The sequence below is a fragment of the Dermochelys coriacea genome, chromosome 5 (assembly GCF_009764565.3).
Source record: "Dermochelys coriacea isolate rDerCor1 chromosome 5, rDerCor1.pri.v4, whole genome shotgun sequence".
NCBI classification, from domain to species: Eukaryota; Metazoa; Chordata; order Testudines; family Dermochelyidae; genus Dermochelys; species Dermochelys coriacea.
Window position 1 is genome coordinate 31950757 of NC_050072.1, and position 19855 is coordinate 31970611.

General features: G+C 39.6%; 1 protein-coding gene across 2 annotated transcripts in view; it reads right to left on the reverse strand.

Annotated features, from left to right (window-relative positions):
- HCN1 (hyperpolarization activated cyclic nucleotide gated potassium channel 1) overlaps positions 1-19855 on the reverse strand; it is a 319704-nt gene that overhangs the window by 61034 nt on the left and 238815 nt on the right. For both annotated transcript variants that reach the window (XM_038403929.2, XM_043515024.1), the window contains exon 5: positions 6476-6622. In XM_038403929.2, the coding sequence (XP_038259857.1) occupies positions 6476-6622 (147 nt within the window). The remainder of the gene's footprint in view (positions 1-6475; positions 6623-19855) is intronic.

Here is a 19855-nt window from a genome sequence, read left to right on the forward strand (position 1 = left end):
GCTGAATTGCAGTTCTTGTTCTTTCAGGGCTTTCTCATCACAGTTGTTTTATGTTATTGAGGTAATTAAAAACATGCTGCATACGGTACAAAATGCTGTTAAAATGCTTTGAATTTGTCTAAATGAACAGGACTGATGATGGATATTTTGGTCCATTTTCATTTTGAAATGTGCATAGTTTGCACACTATTTTTGTGCTTTTGCACACAATTACAATTATTCATTGCATACATATAATTAGTTAGGTGTCTGGTCATTTTCACATGCAGTTGTCTGAATTGCAAGAACAGTCACAATAACTTCTTATGCATAATATATGTGCATATAATTCTGAAAATTTGAATTGTTAGTTTTGTGAAGAGATGGCTTAGGTAAAATCTTTTTTTGTCCATCATAATTATTTGTGTTGTGGTAGTGCCAGAGGCCTCAATCAGAATTAGGGTCCCATTGTACTCAGGTGTGAGAGTCCCTGCCCCAGAAATTTAAAATCTAGGGAAAATTATCAGTGTTTCTGCCCATCTAAGAATCAGAGACCTTCCATTTGTCAGTGACTGGGATGTGGGTGGTCATGCCTACTTGTTGGAGCAGTAGTCATGCCTAGTGGTTAGAGCAGGAGTAAATAGCCAGGAATACAGAGCCCAGGATCAGAGCCAAGTTAATTGGAGTGAGGCAAGGCAAGAGCAGGGCTGGGTCCAAGGCAAGATCAGGTCTGGAATAAGGCAGGAGCAAGGCTGGGAACAAGCAGGCACAGGAGCTATTGCAGCCATGGGCGAATGCTTTGAGCAGCATGCAAATTGTTGCTACTGCTGGGCTTAAGAGTTGGTCTGCTGACTCTTCCAACCAATCAGGCAGCCAATCAGGCAGCCTGCTACAGGCTATCTGCACTTGTTATGTTGCCTGGAGACTGCCTCTGCTGCAGGCCCTGATTCCTGGCACCATGTAAAAAGAAACATAACGGATGCATTAAAGAAACTTTTTTCAGGGGAAAAAATGTTATTGGTAAAAGTTCATTAAAGTGACCTAGCTAAGCAAGTTTAAATCCTTCCATCTGTGTGTAACAAGCAGCTGCCACAATCTTTTGACTTAGATTGTAAACACCCTTGGGGCAGGGATCTGTCTTTTTGTTCTGTGCTTGTATAGTGCCTAGCACAATGAAGTAGTGGTCCGTGGCCCACCAAGTCACGGGACCTCCTGGTCAACTTCCTCCTGCCCCTGGCTAAAGTGGCCATCTATAAAACCAGGGTGAGGAGGTTGGCCGATGGAGTCTCCTGTGACTGTAGGGCCTATTTCCGATCCTCCATCTGTTCACGCCTCCGGGCAGAGTTCCTTTGGGTGGCGTCCGCTGACTCCCTTAATACCTTCGAGAAGCAGTGGGCGCTGTCCGGGGTTCTCTGCTCGGTGTCCCCGTCTGGTTCCCTTCATTTGGCCCTTTAACCGCACCCCTATCCCTGTTGTTCATTAGTTGTCCTACGTAATTATTTGGCTTTCCAGGTCCTGTGGACTCCCCTCTTAGGATGGGGGGAGATCCTTTAGTAGTGGACAGGCTTCGCCCACCCACTTCCTGGATCCCAATACGACAATGGGGTAGTGGTCTATGACTTGTGCTCCTAGGAACTATGGTAATTCAAATAATAAATAATACATGTTTGGCTCTCACTGATGCTGGAACGATGATCAAAGAAGTCAGCTTGAAAAAAAGGATATACTTTTCCCTGCTATGATTGACATTTCTAAGATCTTTAAACCTGAATCCAATCAAAAATATATTTTATTCTCACTTTAGAAGCTCCTTTCAAGCAGTGCTTCAAAAGTAGAAGAATGGAAGGTATGGTGAGGTCTGGTTCAGGTGGTTGGATCTGATGGTAGATCATTACTTACATTTTCATGGGAATCATGTCGCCAAAAGCTACGATTTTTAAATTCCATTCTGTGATATATTCTATCTACCCTTTGTGTACAACCTTAACTCTAACTCCTTGTGAATACAACCTGGTTTTTAATGACATGGTCATGTACCAAAAGGCAAATGCATCCCTTTCCCAACTGTGAAGCACCTAGGGTACATCTGAGAGGAGTTTCACATTGCACAACTTACAAAGTGTGCATTAAATCACTCTCAACCCTATTGCCACTTATAAAGTGGTCAGGAGGCTTTTCCTCTGTTACAGGTGTCCCTGCCAATTCACAGAAATATCCATCACTTCATTTTTTATCTATACAGCTAAGTTAGCTACTCACACATGTGCAGCAAATCCTTCCATAACTGCATATTTTATTAAGTTAGTCAAAAAGTCTATTGTGATCAGTATACAATTTTCAGGGGCTCAGTTAAATGAAGATCAAATTATCTATCATACAAAGTAAAGGAATTTCTCCTCAGTGAGGACACTCACATCTTATCTTGATGGGTATATAGAACCTGAATAGAAGAGAATTCCATGAAAATTTCCACTTCTGACCTTTAGCCCTTTTAGCTGTACAGCTATTTTGAAAAGTGATGGCAAGAGGTTTTTTTTATATAATGCAACACTTATATTTTCCATATTTTTCTCAGACTCAGAAATGACTGAGCTGAGTTTGTTCAAACTTGCAAAAAAATCATTTTTGGAGCAAGGGAAAACTTGAAAAATTTTAGCCTGAAACGTGAGCATTTGAGAGACAGAAAACAAGGAGTTAGAATAGAAACCATTGTGTGACCTTTACTATAGCAGTTGCTGATGTGACTGCTATAATTATGCTGTACTTGGTGTGATTTCTTTTGTTCTCCTTACTGTATATGAGGAAATCATGTTTTTAGATGAATGCCTTCATCAGAAGCTACATTCATCTTGGTAAATGTGCCCTGCTTAAATTATGAATGTTTGATTCTCATGCTGTGCTAAATTCAAGGTATAAAAACATAAAATTCAATAACACTTAATAAATTCTGTAAATATTTACACTTGAATATATTCAATCGGATATTTGTTTTAACTACTATATGGATTTTGCCTTCTACAGTTGGTGGCAGATGAAATGGGACATGTTCTTTAAGACCTAGAAGAATTGTACTCAGCATTTAACTGCTGAAGAGCCAATTTATGGTTGAATAGTAAAAGAACGACAAAAAACCTCAATACCTGGAATACAAAAATGTCTGTAATATAGTAACAGCTAATATATTCTTTGAAAGACCTAAACCAATCTGAATGATGTTTTTAGGACTGAATGAGAGAGCTGCCACTAGAATGCTGTCACCAGTTTTGAGAAGCCTGCTTCTGTCAATTTCACTACCACCATGTCTGTGTTCCTTTAGGTTTCTAGCCTTTAATTCAATATTGACATTTTTCCAAGAACACTTGCAACATTTTCATTAGGACATTAATCTTTCAGGTGCACAATGTAGCTCCTGATGGAAGTATTCAGCTGAAATGATATTTTCCCCAATATACAATATTAAAACAAAAGAAATTACAACATATATCGTAGAGGCTGTGGCTTCCATAGTTAACATTTCATACACTCTTACTCCATGTTTTCAATTGCTCATAACTCTCACCTTTTCCTTGCTTAGTCTCTCTCCAAAAGTTATTTTTCAAGCTTGAACAAACTTGCTTGTGTTGTTTTTGAATATGTGGGGAGTGAAAAAAATATAAGCTTGCTGTGTTATCAATACATTTTTAACTGCTCTGCAGCTGAAAAGTTTTGTGGATAAAATTTATAATTTGTTTGAGAAATAGCCCTCATTGAGGAGAAATGCCTAGGGTCTTTCCAGAAAAAAAATGGTTTTCATTTGACTAGCTTATGACCCTTTGCAAGTTAAAAAAAAAAAGATCACAAACAATAGATTTTTTTAACCAAAAGAAGCAACTCAGGAGCCAAAGATTTACTATCTCTGGTCTAGATCACTTTTTTCTGGACTTCTTGTTCCTTCATAATTTTGTCTGGAACTTAGATGTCAAGGTGTTAGGAATCTTATATACTGATTGGAGAGAAGAAAGGAAAAAAAGAGAATTGGAGAGAAGAAAGGAAAAAAATCCCCCCTCTCAATCATGCACAGAGTAGAGTGTAGGTGTATTTTCACCGTGCATTCTGCTCTTACTTTCATGAACAGCACTTCAAATAACATGAAGAGCCAGTGCAAATAATCCAACAGAGTTTCAGATCTACAAAATAATAGATACGTTTGAATATGGGTACACTGTGAGTGATGTATAACTGTAACATATTATAAAACTCCTGAAACAGTCAGGTAGTTGTCATCCACAAAAAGTTATGGGGCCAAATTTTGCTCTCAGTCACACAATAATTTATGATTTCCATGGTATCATACTAGAGTAACTTTGGATTTACAGGGATGTAACTTCGTACAGAATTTGGTCTATTGTGAGGTAAGGAAGTCGGTTTACCAACACTTAGTATTTCTGTTGCTGACAGGAGTGAGGCACTAAGGAAAAATGCATTTCAGATTTTAGGAATTCAATTAAACACTGCTTGTGTGAACTGGGCACCATAATGAGAACGGGAGACTCCATGTGATAATACAATCAAGCAATTATATTATAAGCTGATAACAATGCTATTTGTGCATCTTGCTGAAACATAACATAGTTTACAGTTGAAAAAATGGCTTGCAGCCATTTTGAGTTCTTCTTGGAAATTGCACAAGATTTTGTAATGCATTCACATAATGTGTGTTTCACTGCTAGTAGTTTAGAGATCTGACATTAATATAAGAGTGTAACATACAGTACATATAAATTGCTGTGCTGGCAGCTGGAATACTATTGTAATGAGAGCCTGGAATTTCCATGAAAACTATATTGGGAGATTTGGGTAAACACTAGGAGCTGGTAATACATAGCTTCTTCTCTAAAGATGTGCCAGATTTGAATTACCTACCTTCACTAGTGAAGAAAAACAAACTATTATTTTAATTAACTCTCTGTGAATCACTTTAATACCTATGCAAGAGAAAAATGCTACACTAGCAGGGTGACAGACTAGGTTATTTCTATGATTTTTATTTTACCCAAAATGTCAGGAGCAAACACCAAAGTTAAATCTTTTCATGGGCACTAGGGAAAAAATATTGTAAAAGATGAAATGTCTTGTTTACTGCAAGCCTTGCCAAACAAAACCCCTCACACATCTTTCCAAATTGTACAGCTGCCATGAGGCACTGTAGTGAGTTATGATGTGGGGCATTCAGCATTATACCTCCCATGGTAGCAATACTAAAAGGCACCCACTAGAACCCATGACAATTTCACAAACTGGTGGAATTATCATGATAGGTGGTTCTCTCTCCCTTCTTTCCTTCTCATGTCTCTTCTTTTCTTTACTTTCCTCCCTTTCCCTTTTCATCTTCTGCTCTCTAGTTTTCCTTCATCTTCCCCTTTTCTCTGTCTCCTGCTATACTTCCCAGTTCCTCCTCCTTAGAAGGTATCCTCTGTAGACTGCAGCCACTAGAGGGTATTAGGATTACATACACAGACTTGAGTAGGTTGACAATGACTTACCATCCAGTCGAGGAGTACATGACACAGGAACTTCTGTATATAATTGTTAAATATATAGCTTTGTTAATATTAATTAACTCTTTCTTTCTCCCCACTCAATATCCCCCTCCACAGAACTCCATAATGCCTCCCTCATCCAAACTAAAAAACAGAACAGGCTATTTCTTCCAGAAAAGGACTATATCTTTTCGCCATTTGATTCTTTTTGTAGTCACAGTGGCTTTGGCAAGTGATTTCACAGATCAATGCCTCAGTTTCCCAATTTGTAAAATGGGATTAATGATACTGACCTGTCTTGCAAAGGACTTTGAGATCTACTGATGAAAAATGCTATGTAAGTTAATATTATATTATTATTATTAGTAGTAGTAGTAGTAGTAGTATTATTAGCGAGGAAACTGCTCCCCTCCTGCCCATTTTTCTAAAGCAGTTTACTTCCTCCATGCAGTTAGTCTGTCTAGCATGTAGAAGGGTAGTACCAAAGCTTCTCCCATTGCCATCCCATTTTGTCGCATCCCAACACCATGCTTGCAGAGAAGGGTATCAGGTGACTAGCCCATGCCCTGTTCACTGTGATGGAGACACAATCTGAGCAGCCCTTACTTAGCTGAACAGGATAATAAATAGGTTTTAATTGCCCTAACATTCTTGCATGGTCAAATAAGGGCTATGACAATATATATTGTATATGTACAATATATGGGGTACATCAATGGACACAACTAATTGACCAGTTATTTACATTTACAATTTATGCAGCAATCTAGTATAGAATTTCTGTTCCTATTCATATATTGTTGTTCATGGATAGGTGTTCAGATACCCTGGTGACAAGTGTAGTAGAAGAACCTAAAGAGATTAAAATAGTACAGAATGGCCACAGAAATAATTTTTTTCTTAGCATAGAAATCTCCCACACCAGGGAGGAAAATCAAGCAGAACTGTTTTTATTTGCTTGTTTCTTTTCGTCTTACCTCCCTAAGAGGATCATTGAGCTCATTGAGAATATTGTCCTCATCAAAGATCTTGCCTTGGTAACGGTGTTCATAGTAATCGTGGATCTTTTGGCGCATGTCAGCAGGTAACTTGTGAAATGACATGTATTGTTCCACTTGTTTATACTAAAAAAAAAGGAAAATGAAGAAGAAAGTCAATAAAAGATCAGTCCATTACTCGTTTAAAATCTAAAACCATCTAAAGTGCTTGTAAAATGAAACCTAAATAATGAAGTTGCTTAAAGAAAAGGAAATGCAATGTTGAAAAGCTTCTAACATACAAAGAAACACAGTATACCCATGGAAGACAAGCAACAGCACATTGATTGAAGTTGATTCCAAACACGGACAATTGATATAATGTTATTTATAAAACATATGGGTTAACAAAGAAGGCAAGTCAGAAAAAAGAACAATTGAGTCACATGAAGAGTTGATAAATGTAAAAACAGTCATAAAACAAAGAAATTATCCTTCTAAATGATCAGATTAAACAAATCCGAATTATAACTGCTTTACAAATGAACTTTCTAAACAGCAAACACAGTGTAGCCATTTGGTGATTCATCTATAATAAGGTTTGTTTTCAAAAGGGTATTAAAACAAAGGTCATTCTAGGGAAGGCCATTGGTTAGTCCTTGACATCAGATATAAAGTAAGCAGCATATAGGCTGACATGGTGTCCACTATTGCACCAATTATGGAGATGGATAACTTTCCGTTCATGATTTGTATACATGAACTACAGTTTGTAAGGAGTGTTGTATGTACTTTATTAAGAGAACATTTTTATATACCATAAATGTGTCCAATAACTTAAATAACTTATAGTGTTAAGGTTATATTGGTGGCAATGCAATCACGAACATCAAAGAAACTACCAGTTAAGATATTAACATCCATACCAACCTCAAAGCCTTGCTATCCAAACATTACAAAACCCAAATGTACTTTCAGAATCCTTATGCCTACACCAAACTCCCTTTACTTTCCAACCTCAATTAACACATAGAACTCCTCGGAGTTTCACTAAATTGAGTCACCTTAATTTCCAACTCAGTAAGATAGTTTCATTTACCAACAAGAGTAGTGTTACTGAAAAAAATTGATATTGTGTTATTTCTACCTCTTTAATCCTGAGGTTGGAGTTAAAGTTGTGCAATTTGAGGAGCTGGATGTGTTTAAATAAGTAAACATCAAAAAGGACCTTCCTGTGGAATGGAGTACGGATTTAGAGGAATGGAGGGTGGGACTTGGAACTGGAAAGTATGCTTGGAATTAGAGCCATGGAACTAAAAGATAAGTAACCTACCTTCCGTAATCAGAGCTCTTAGAAATATGTCATCCCTATCTGTATTCTACTGGTGGGTATGCATGCACTCTATGTGCCTGAGACCAGAAGACTTGTGCTAGTAATTTCCATCGGTCTGGGCATGTTCTTCCTCTCCTCATGCTCTGAACGAAGTTCCTTCTCTACTGTGTATAAATTCTGCAATCTGAAGGAGGGGAATGCAGACACGGACCACACAACTCAAAGAACTCTGGTTATGGAACTTTGGTAACCTCTCTTTCTTCACGTGCTGGTCCCTATGTGTATCCTGTGTGGGTGACTGACAAGAAGCACTCAAGAAGGGTGAGAGGGAGTCTGAGGTCCCCTGCAATATTGAAGACTGTAGGACCACTGATCCAAAGGACACATTAGCTGAGGAGATGTGTAGTGTTTTGTGAAGGTCTGAATGGAACTCCACGTGGCTGCTTTACGTATGTCGATGAATGGAACTTCCCAAAGTGAAGCTACTGAAGCAGCCTTTGCTCTGGTTTAACGGGTCTTCACTTTGTGTGGTGGAGCATCAGATAACTGGTAACAGAGAAAAATACAGCCCCAAATCCACTTGGACAGTATTTGAGGAGACATCATTTGTCCTTTCATGCATTCCACAATGGCAACAAATAGCTTCAGTGATTTCCTGAAGGGATTTTTCTCTGAAGATAGAGCACGAATGTCCAAATGTATGGAGAGTCTGGTCCTCATTGGCAATATGAGGTTTAAGAAAAAAAACAGGTAAGTGTATAGTTTAATTAATGTGGAGGTCCAATATTACTTTGGAGATGAATTTAGGGCACAGTTTCAAGGAAACCTGATAGAATATGGCGTAGGGTCGATTGGCCAGAAGAGCCCAAGTTCGCCTACCAATCAAGCTGAAGTGACGGCCAGCAGGAAGGCAACCTACCCAGATCAATGGGATAGTGAGCATGTCACTAGTGATTAAAATAGTGGCTTAGTTTGTGTTGAAAGGATCAAATTAAGATCCCATGAAGGACTGAATCTAATCATTGATAAGAAGGTTTTGAGTAAACCCTTCATAAACTACACACTCACTGGGTGCATCTTCAAGGTAAGCAGATAGTCCGGAATAGTGGGAACGTCCATCTCCTCTAGGAACATTTGGTTAGTCCAAACAGAGAATCTTTTCAACTTGGCTAAGTAACACCGCCTGGTGCATTCTTCCTCGTGTTGCTCAGGATGGCTTTAACAGCTGCTGAATCTTTCTGCTCTGGGTTTGACAGTCATCCAAATACCAGGCTTTGAAGTGAAAATTTGTATGCCTGACCTTGCCCTTGTCCTGCATCAGGAGGTATGGGAAAGGTTAGATGCTAATCTGTGGACAGGATGACAGATGGAGAAGAAGGGGAAACCACAATTATTTTGGCCATCTGGGAGCAATGAGGATGATCACTGCTGTGCCCTATTAGATTCTCTGGAGAACTTGATGTAAGGGTAGGATGGGAGGGAAAGGCAGACATAACATTTTCCATCCCTGGAATTAGAAGGGCATCTTCTTTGGAGTTCTGACTTTGTGTTCTTTGAGCAGCACATAGTGCATTTTTTTCTTGTCTTGTGACACAAAAAGATTCAAAGACAGGGATCCCCATAGCTGGAATATATCTTTTATCACTGAGTTGTGGATCTCTTATTCATGTTCTGTCAAGAAGCATCTGCTGAGACTATCCACCAGAATGCTGTGTATTCCTGGAAGATGTACTGCTAACATGATAATCTGATGATGACTATAACAATTTCACAGGGGGAATTCCACAACCTCCTTATAAGAACAGTCATACTGGGTCAGATCAAGGGTCCATCTAGCCCAGTATCCTGTATTCCGACAGTGGCCAATGTCAGGTGCCCCAGAAGGAATGAACAGAACAGGTAATCATCAAGTGATCCATCTCTCTGTCACTCATTCCCAGCTTCTGGGAAACAGAGGCTAGGGACACCATCCCTGCCCATCCTGGCTAATAGCCATTGATGGACCTATCATCCATGAATTTTTCTAGTTCTTTTTTGAACCCTGTTATAGTCTTGGCCTTCACAACATCCTCTGACACAGAGTTCCACAGGTTGACTGTATGTTGTGTGAACAAATACTTCCTTTTGTTTGTTTTAAACATGTTATAAAGAGTAGGGAGATAGATCTTTCTTCCCCTTGTTCATTGAAGTAGAATATAGTTGTCATATTGTCTGTCATCATGGAATTGGATGAACGGTAAAGCATTTACCATTTCCAACTGTTCTCAGCTCCAGAAGAGTTATATACATCTTGGTCTCATGAGAAGTCCACATTCCCTGAGCTATTTCTGTGTCCAGATGAATACCCCAACCCATAAGGGCTTCTGTGAGCTATGTTTTTTGAGGAGATAGCAGAGAAAAAGAAATTCCTATCCACACCTGTTCCCTGTCCTATCACCAAGCTAGAAAGTTTTGTACCCTGGAAGGTAAGTAACGTGTGTATATTGTGCCTACTGTTTGAAGCCAATCTTGTAGACAATGAAGGTGGAGCCTCGCAAACAGTGTCACATAAACAGCAGGATGAGGCATGCCTGAACCAATGTTTGTGGGTTCCTTCTGAGTTGATGACAAGGAATGTTTCTCAACTAAAATCTGTCCATAGAGAGGTAAGCTACGGCTCTGATTGAGTCTGGAGTTGGTCCAATAAATTCTATGGGCTGTGTTGGAGTTAAAGTGGATTTTTCTATGTTCACATAAATTTGTAGCTAAAAAACTGTGCAGAGATGAGGTAGATGTCACTACTTCCCAATGAGATTTCCTATATACCTAGGGAATATATATTCCTATATACCTAGGGAACAGAGGGTTGTCCATGAGTGCAATGACTCACCAGTGTTCTGTCTGAACAAGTTTTCTCCCTAAAAGGGCAAATTCTCCACAGCAAACTTCCCTGGGAAAATCCAGGGAATTAAGCCAGGATACCCAGTGCATCACAATGGCAGTTTCCATCAATCTAGAGGCTGCATCTACAGTTGTTTGAAAAGAAGACCTGGATACCAGCCTATCTTCTTCAATCTGAGCCTGGAATTGTGCTCTGTCTACCTGCGGGAGCTAGTCCCTAAATTCCACAAATTTGAAGTAGTTAAAAAAATCATACTCTGCAAGTGGCACCTGATAATTTGCTATTCAGAATTGGCAGCTGGTAAATGTGAACATCTTTCACCCTTGGAGGTTTAAGCATTTAGCCTTCTGATCATCAAGGGTAGATCTGACATGTTGTTGTCTACTCCTTTTTTTACTGACTTGAATAACCAGGGTGTTTGGGGCAGGATATAGGAACAGAAACTCTGCTCCCTTGGCTGGAACAAAGTACCTCCTTTGTGCCCTCTTACGAGTAGGTGTGCATGTGGCTGGGGCATGCCACACTACCTTAGGCAGCTCTAGGATAGACTCGTGGACCTAGAGTGTTATTCTAACAGACCCCAACTTCAAAATGTCCAAGATGTCATGAGATGACTCTTGTACTTCCTCCAGGGAAATCTGGAGGGCATCAGTAATCTTTCTGAACAATTGCTGGAACTGCTTGCAATCGTTCAGTGGAGAAAAGGCTGGGGCAACTGCCTCGTCAGGAGAGGAAGACGATATGCCCGAGGTACTGGAGGTACTGCTAAATCAGGTTTTTCCTCCGACATGGGCTCTGGGAGGAGTTCAGGCTGGGCCCTCAGAGAAGGATGGTGTGCGTTTTGATGAAACTGTACGCATTCTGGATAATGCACATACAGGTCCCACAATACCCAGTAAGTTCATGGGCTGAGGAGACCCACAGGGCATAGGGTACCACCAATCTCCGGGGGAGTATCCCATTTTACATGGTCGTGGTGGATCCCAGGAAAGTCTGGATGCTCTATCAGGGTTGACATCTCTCAGTGGAGGTGATAATAGTCCTCCCATAACAGAATCACCTGATGAGGAGAACGTTGGCTTCAACACCAGAAATGGTTCCATCAAAACCACTGATGAAGAAATACCCCAACTTATAGAGGGGATGCAAGATCAATTTCTCTCATAACATACGACCAATGGTGTCAGGATCTCTCTTGTAAGCACCAGATCAGATAGGAGCGGAGATTCCAGATCCAGCAGGATGGTGTATTTGTCACCCACAACCAGGGTTTGAAGAGTCTCCTGCCTGTGAACCTTCGGTGCCAGCATGGAAGTGCATTCCAGTGCTGATGATATATGGAGTGCTTCTATGTTCTTAGCGGGTATTAGAGTTTGTACTGGTCCTAGATACATGCTTCTCTTTACTTGATCCCAGTGTGGAGGAGCTCTTAGTCTTCAAAATCTGTTAGTCAAGACCATGATCCTTATGGGCTTTTAGCTTCCTGGAACCAGATGTGAAGAATCACCCGACCTTGAGGGTGTAGGGGAATCAGCCCTTCTCTTTGAAATGGATCTGGAGGTAGACTTTTCTCTAGGCTTTCAAGAAGGTTTCTTAGCCTTGTCCTGAGCCTAAGATGAGGAGCCTTATAAGCTGGGCAGACTCCCTGTACACATCATAGAGTCATAGAATATTAGGATTGGAAGAGACCTCAGGAGGTCATCTAATTCAATCCCCTGCTAAAAGCAGGACCAACACGAACTAAATCATTCCAGCCAAGGCTTTGTCAAGCCGGGCCTTAAAAACATCTAAGGATGGAGATTCCACCACCTCCCTAGGTAACCCATTCCAGTGCTTTACCACCCACCTCATGAAATAGTGTTTCCTAATATCCAACCTAGACCTCCACCACTGCAACTTGAGACCATTGCTTCTTGTTCTGTCATCTGTCACCACTGAGAACAGCCGAGCTCCATCCTCTTTGGAACCCCCTTTCAGGTAATTGAAGGCTGCTATCAAATCCCCGCCCCCACTCTTCAGCAGACTAAATAACCCCAGTTCCCTCAGCCTCTTCTTGTAAGTCATGTGCCCCAGCCCCCTAATCATTTTCGTTGCCGCTGGACTCTCTCCAATTTGTCTACATCCCTTCTGTAATGGGGGGGATCAAAACTGGACACAATACTCCAGGTGTAGCCTCACCAGTGCCAAATAGAGGGGAATAATCACTTCCCTAGATCTGCTGGCAATGCTCCTCCTAATACAGCCCAATATGCCGTTGGCTTTCTTGGCAACAAGGGCACACTGCTGACTCATATCCAGCTTCTCATCCACTGTAATCCCCAGGCAGAGGCATCAGACAGAGGCATTGAGGAGTGTCCCACAAGTACTACCAGAAGCTTAGTTCCAACTGAGGCCTCAGAGCATGCTCCATAAGGTGTTTTCTAAACCTGAACTCTGGCATTTGTTGGGGTTGGGGCAGGAAGGAGGACAGATACTGCACTTGGCAGAGATATGGGCTTCTACAAGATAATAGAGGCACCTCTGGTTATCATCACTAACCGGAAGAAAAGGGGCCAGGAGACTCTATTCTTGACGCCTGGAATCCTGGGCATAATTAGTGTCCCATACCGGGAAGGGTAGGTCAAAGTGGATGTCGGGCAAATACTCAGTAACTTGGCTAACTCACTTAACTAATAACTAATTAATATTTTCTATCTAAAATATTTACAGTATTTCTATTTACAGATTCAATATTGAAGGAACAGTTCGTGGACACTGGAAGTCTCCATCTTAGACCATTCAGTAGTAAGAAGAAACGAGAGAGGCTATCAGTCCACGTCACACCTTATGCCCTTGGTTCAGAGCATAAGGAAAGGAAGACTGCAGGCATGGACCAACAGACGCTACTGGAAAAAATCTTCGGGTCTCAGATGCCTGAAGCACATGCGTACCCCACAGCAGAATACATTTAGAGGCCAGTACTCAAAGAAGAACTAGGAAGCAGACCTAGAGATTGGGACAGCAGTAGGACCCCAGAGTCAGAGGGACTCGCACTCCCCTTCCTTTGTTTATCTTGCCTCCTGAGGTCTCTAGGCCTTTTGCCCTGTCTGCTTCATTGATTCCATAACTAAAACCTTGCCAGCTCCTCACCCAAACTGATAACCCCCAATCCTTCGTGGATATACCTTACAGAAGAGGAAGTCCCAGTCCAACAGACCTTGTAAATTGTGTGAAATAGGACAAAGCATATGTGGTTTGCCAGATGGACAAACTGCCACCATTGCAGAGCAACAAGTTTCAGCAGCCAAGTGATTTCACCTGCATGTCTCCTTTCACTTTGCCCCCTCCATGCCTCCAGCTTGTGGGCACTGAGTCATGGTGGGAGGGGACAGGAGATGGGGAAGCTCAGAGGTTAAAAGGAGGGTGAAAACTACCTAGAACACTGCCGTCTTTATTTTGAGAGTCCATATTAAATGTTTATTTCCTGTGTATTTTCAAGCTTAATTAGGTGATCTTGACTCTGCTTTAAATGAATAACCCAATGCAGCCTTCATTGTGATGTATATGGCATTTCCAACTATGGTAGCCCTACAATGCAATTAGAGGTACATATATCTTACTTGTCCTTTCCATTAAATATGGTACAAATTTTGACCCCCTGCATGTGCAACTTCTACAGGTGAAGCATACAAATCCATGTGGTCTCTAGTATTAAAATCAGTTTTTGCTTTGCAAAGGGTTACAAGATTTGATGGGTCTACGCATGCGGTGTTTTCTCCCTGCATGATGTGGTGACTAGCTTTGTGAGGGTTTAACAGCTCAGCAGCATGCAGAGGATACATTAGTCTGAGTTAGCCCCTCTCTCTCTGCACTTCCATTTTGCAACCTTGGGAGAAGGATTCCTCACCCTTTTACTCCAAAGAAATACTCAAGCACCTGTCTGAGAGACTCAGGCTGTGTGCTCATGGTTGGTTTGCCCAACAGTGAGTGGGGCTGTAATGTTGTGTTCTGTTTGTAGCCACTTAAAATCAGTTACCCACTAAAAATATTCAAATACAGTTATCCTACAAATCAGTTATAATTTATCTGCCCACTGAAATTTTCAAATGTTATATTTGAATAATGCTAATAAAAAATGAAATCTCAACATTTTGCATTAGTTAAAAATGTATGCTAGTTTGAGATACATAGAATAAAGACAGGTTTCAGAGTAGCAGCCATGTTAGTCTGTATCCGCAAAAAGAAAAGGAGTACTTGTGGCACCTTAGAGACTAACAAATTTATTAGGTACCTAAATGAGAACTGTTGGGTGCTGACATTTTGGAAAATCTGGCCCTTAGCACTCCATCCTGCAAGGTGCTCAGCACTCTGGCTCCAATCCAACAAACATAAAGATATGCTTAACCTGAAGAACATGCATTGCAGTCAATGGAACTACTCACATACTTTGTTAAGCATATGCTTAATTGCTTTGCTGGATCACAGTTAGAGCACTAAGCACCTTCCAGGATTGAATTGTAAGGGCCCGATTTTCCAAAATGTCAGCACCTAACAGGTATCTAATAAGTGGTCAGATTTTCAAGAGATTCCAGATTCCCATTAGGCAGATTAATGAGAGATGAGCTGTTTTGAAAATGCAATCTGAATTACATGTGTTATGCACTTAGTGAAAATGAGGGCTAGATTTTCAACACTCACTAAGGCCTCCTCTAAAACTTTCCCTATGAAAATCATAAAGTCATCATTAAAACTGTATTATGTTAATTATCTTTCTAGTTTAAAAAATGCAACCCTGCTCCCTGAAATAAATTAAAATAATAAATTATAAACCCTAATGACCCACACATTTTTCAGATGCCACATAATAAGTTTATGTAAAATAAATCATATGTTGACAGGGAAAGAAAACAGAATTATGATTAAAAAGGGGTAGAGAAAGAAAAATCCACAAAGGAAAAACAGAAAGGGGCAAAATGTAGTTATATTTTATAGCACAATTTCCCATTTTGAAGTCAAAGCCTTATACAAAGAGAATAGTTTATACAGATCTATAGAAAAAATAAAACTCTGTCTAAAATTGCCACAAGAAGAAAACCTACACTGAAATCATTTGTAAAACCCTTCAATGGAATGAAGCAGTTTAGGTCCATAAAACACTGATGGGCCAAATCCAGCAGTGCTCTAACATAGCTTGAAATCTGCATTCTAGAATAACAGTAAGAACCTATAACACCACTACAATATGCAGGAGATCATTACAATGGGTATATGCAATGCAGCAGGAAGGAAGGTAATTTGAGAATCATGGGGAGCTTCCATGTTAAGAACTGTGAGTCTTCAAACAGCATAAATCTACAGGGTTTGCAAATCCATATTTTGGAGAGCAGGGGTAGGCCCACTCTTCATCTCCATAGCTAACTGTAGCTGGATGAAGCCCAAATATGGGAACGTCCTGATCATAGTTATGAGCATAACCCTTTTACTCCAACTTTGATTGTGAGGGCTTGTGATCACAACATCACAATCACAGTTTCAGGCCAGAATCCCTAAAGCAATGCAGCTCTGTGCATATATTACAGTGAAAATGAGAAAGCAAGATACTACAAAAAACAAGGTCTAATTCCTTATGTTTACATAACACTTTTTATCCAAAACAATACCGAAACTATCACCTTGCACTACAATTCAACAAATTGGGAGCAGAATGCAGCAACAATGACAACCACCTCAGCTGGGCTTTAAGATTGCATAAGACCATAGAGCTTCACATTTTAGAGGCCCAATAAACTACAAGTCTAATTTAAGTTTCTCTCTCTTTCCATTTGGGGTAGGGGAAAAGCTTGGAAAATATAAACTGACAACGAAGATTGAAAGCTCAATACATTGATATTTTGTGTGGGTTATTTATATTCACCCTATAATTGACCAATGTTGACTTTTGATACTGGTTGAGTTCACAGCCTTGGGTCCTTCAGTATCTTGGAAGAACTGAGACTGATTCATAACTTTAGGTAGGTAACTTTGTCTGGAAGACAGCGTCTGAAAATCTGTCTCTTAAAAGAAGTTTAAAAAATTGCAGTTCTCCTTTAAGTATATATTGGAGGTCTGGATTTACATGCTCCTCTGGGATTGTACAATGTAACTTTAAAATAGGAGGATTGCGCTTTCATTTCTTGTTTTTAATATTAAAATAGAAAGAAAAAATATATATAAAGATCACACTCCTTTGGGACTATTTATATGTGTGTTCTCTTGAACCGCATCAAGAACGTTGGCAGTTATGAATTATACATATGATAACAAGAATAACTGATAAGCCTCTTATCCATTATATAATGAGTGTTGATCATGTCAATACCTCCAGAACCAGCAGCAGTGGGTATTTGTGTATTAAAATATATATATAATCTATCTGGAGTACTACACATGTATAGCATAAATAAGAAATAAGAAATAATCTAGTGAAAAAAAAACTACTATGCAACTGCACCATGTAAATAATGGCATTGCATCCTCAAGGATCACTTTAAAATTCAATAATTTGTCCTTGTAATTATGTTTTTTAGCAACCAAAAGGATGTAATACAACCCATAGGGACTAAATGGATTTAAAACAAATTTGGTTAGAAAAAAAACCATGGGAAACGGGGAGCATTCTCAAAGCCTTTATATGTCAAGTATCAGCTGCAAGTAGCTTCTATTTTCATGTTCCATAAAAAAGCAGCTTATACTGGAATTGTAGACAACTGTCTTAACCACAGAGGTGCAGTAATTGGGTTCATCTCAGGATTTCAGTAAGCTCATCATAGTTAGTTTGGTGAAGCTCAATTGAATGAGGACTGCTAGGATCCACAGAACTACTTAGATAAGTGCATATATATTTTTAATAAAACAGGACAAATAAGCCTTTTCTCCTTTTGCCTAATCTTCCCAGTATTATAACCTAGCCTGAGATGACAGTGCTGAACTGCATCTCAACTTGCAATCTTGTCTGATATTTCTATAATAATCTTGTCTTGTCTTGAACAGGCTATGACAAAAATGTTAAATAAAAAATCCACGCTAAAATATTTTTAGATTATTCCATTTTTACCATTCCGAGTAGCACATGACATACCTCAGTAATGTGTTTTTATAAGCACACTATACTCAGACTGTAATATTTATTTTTAACAACTTTCTGGTGTTAATATTAGACCTTGTGAAAGGTCTCTGGTTTGATACTCAGGAGACTGAAGTCCTCTCTTTGCCCACAGAACAAATATAACATAGAGTCAATACAACTCTCTTCCTTGTGGTAAAATGTCAGAAGTCTCAGTTTTTTTGCTGGAGAACCATGCAGTTCAGTCTCTATGCTCAATAAGTGCTTGACAGTAGAGTTGGTCAAAAATCAGAATTTACATCCCACAGGAAATTTCAATATGACAGCATTTGTTTTCACCCTGAATTGGGACAAAACTGTTGAAATATTAAATTTTTCATACAGTGGGAAATTTAGAAAAAATGATTTAGAAATGGCTAAACATTTCATTCAGGCTCACTCAGACATTGAAGCGTTTCTGCCTGAGCTGCTGCAGTACCTCACAGGAGTAGTTGTTTTGGTACTCCATGGCCCCATTCTCCTCTCTGGGAGACTACAGGACTACATCTTCAAAGACGCATCCCAGCAGTTCAGCTGGAGGGCAGGCTATGACGCATCCTGGGAGTACATTTTTCCAGGGAGCCCAGCACAGAGAGAATGGGGGGACATGGGCATTCGAACTTCAGCTCCCATGAAGCAGTGTGGCAGCTCAAGGATGCAATTTAATATTGAACTGAACCGAAACAAAACATTTTGATTCAGTTCAACAAATCAAAAGAAAATGTTTAGTTTTATTTTTCTGAAAGTAAATTTAAAAATATTGGGAAAATCAAACTTTTCACATGGAAAATTTCAATTTTGCGGAAACTGCATTTTCTTACAAAAAAAACTGTAAGACTGATTACAGAATATTAAATGGAACTATTAATGTTAGTATTCAGTAATCATGAATCAATAGCTGAGCTGTGTGATCAGCTGGGTAAGGTCACTTGACCTGACAGTAATGGGGGACTTTAACTACCCAGACATCTGTTGGAAAAATAATATGGCAAACACAAAATTTCCAGTAAGTTTTTAGAATGTGTTGGGAACAACTTTTGTTTCGGAATGTGGAGGAAATAGCCAGGTGGGCAATCATTTTAGACTAGATTCTAGTAGGGAGGAATTGGTGATGAATCTGAAGGTAGAAGGCAGCTTGGATGAAGATATCGTGAAATGATAGATTTCATGATTCTAATGAAATGAAGAAGTGAGAGTAGCAGAATAAGGTCAATGGCCTTCAAAAAGGCAGACTTTAACAAACTCAGTGAACTGATAGGTATAGTCCCCTGGAAAGAAAATGTAAAGGCAAAAGGAGTTTGGCAGGTCTCTGAGACAATATTAAAAGTACAACAACAAACTGTTCCAACGTATGGCAAAAATAGGAGTAACAGCAAGAGGCCAACATGACTCAATCAAGAGATCTGTAATGATCTGAAAATCAAAAAGGAGCCCTACAAAACTAGATACATGGACAAATTGCTAAGGATAAGTACAAAACAATAGCATCAGGATATAAAGATAAAAATCAGAAAGGCTAAAGCAAAAAATGAATTACAGCTAGCAATAGACATAAAAAGCAACAAGAAGAGGTTCTATAAATATATTAGGAGTAAGAGAAAGATGAAGAAAAGTGGAGGTCCACTATTTAGAGGAGAAGAGTTAACAATGGATGACACCAAGAAGGAGGTGTTTAATGCCTATTTTGCTTCAGTCTTCACTAAAAAGGTAAACTGTGGACAGTAAACATAATTAATATTAAGAACAAGGGGCAAGGAACACAAACCAGCATAGGGAAAAAAAACTGTAAAGTATATTCTTATAAGTTAGATGTATTCGAGAAAGCAGGTCCTGACAAAATTCACCTTGGGCTTCTTAAGGAACTAGCTGAAGTAATCTTGGAACCATTAGCATTTATCTTCAATAATTCATTGTGGACAGATGAAGTCCTAGAGAACTGGAGATGGTAAACATAATAACTGTCTTTAGAAAGGGTAACATACAGGACCTGATGAAATATAGACCAGTCAGCGTAACTGCAACAGTATTCTGGACAGATACTGGAAC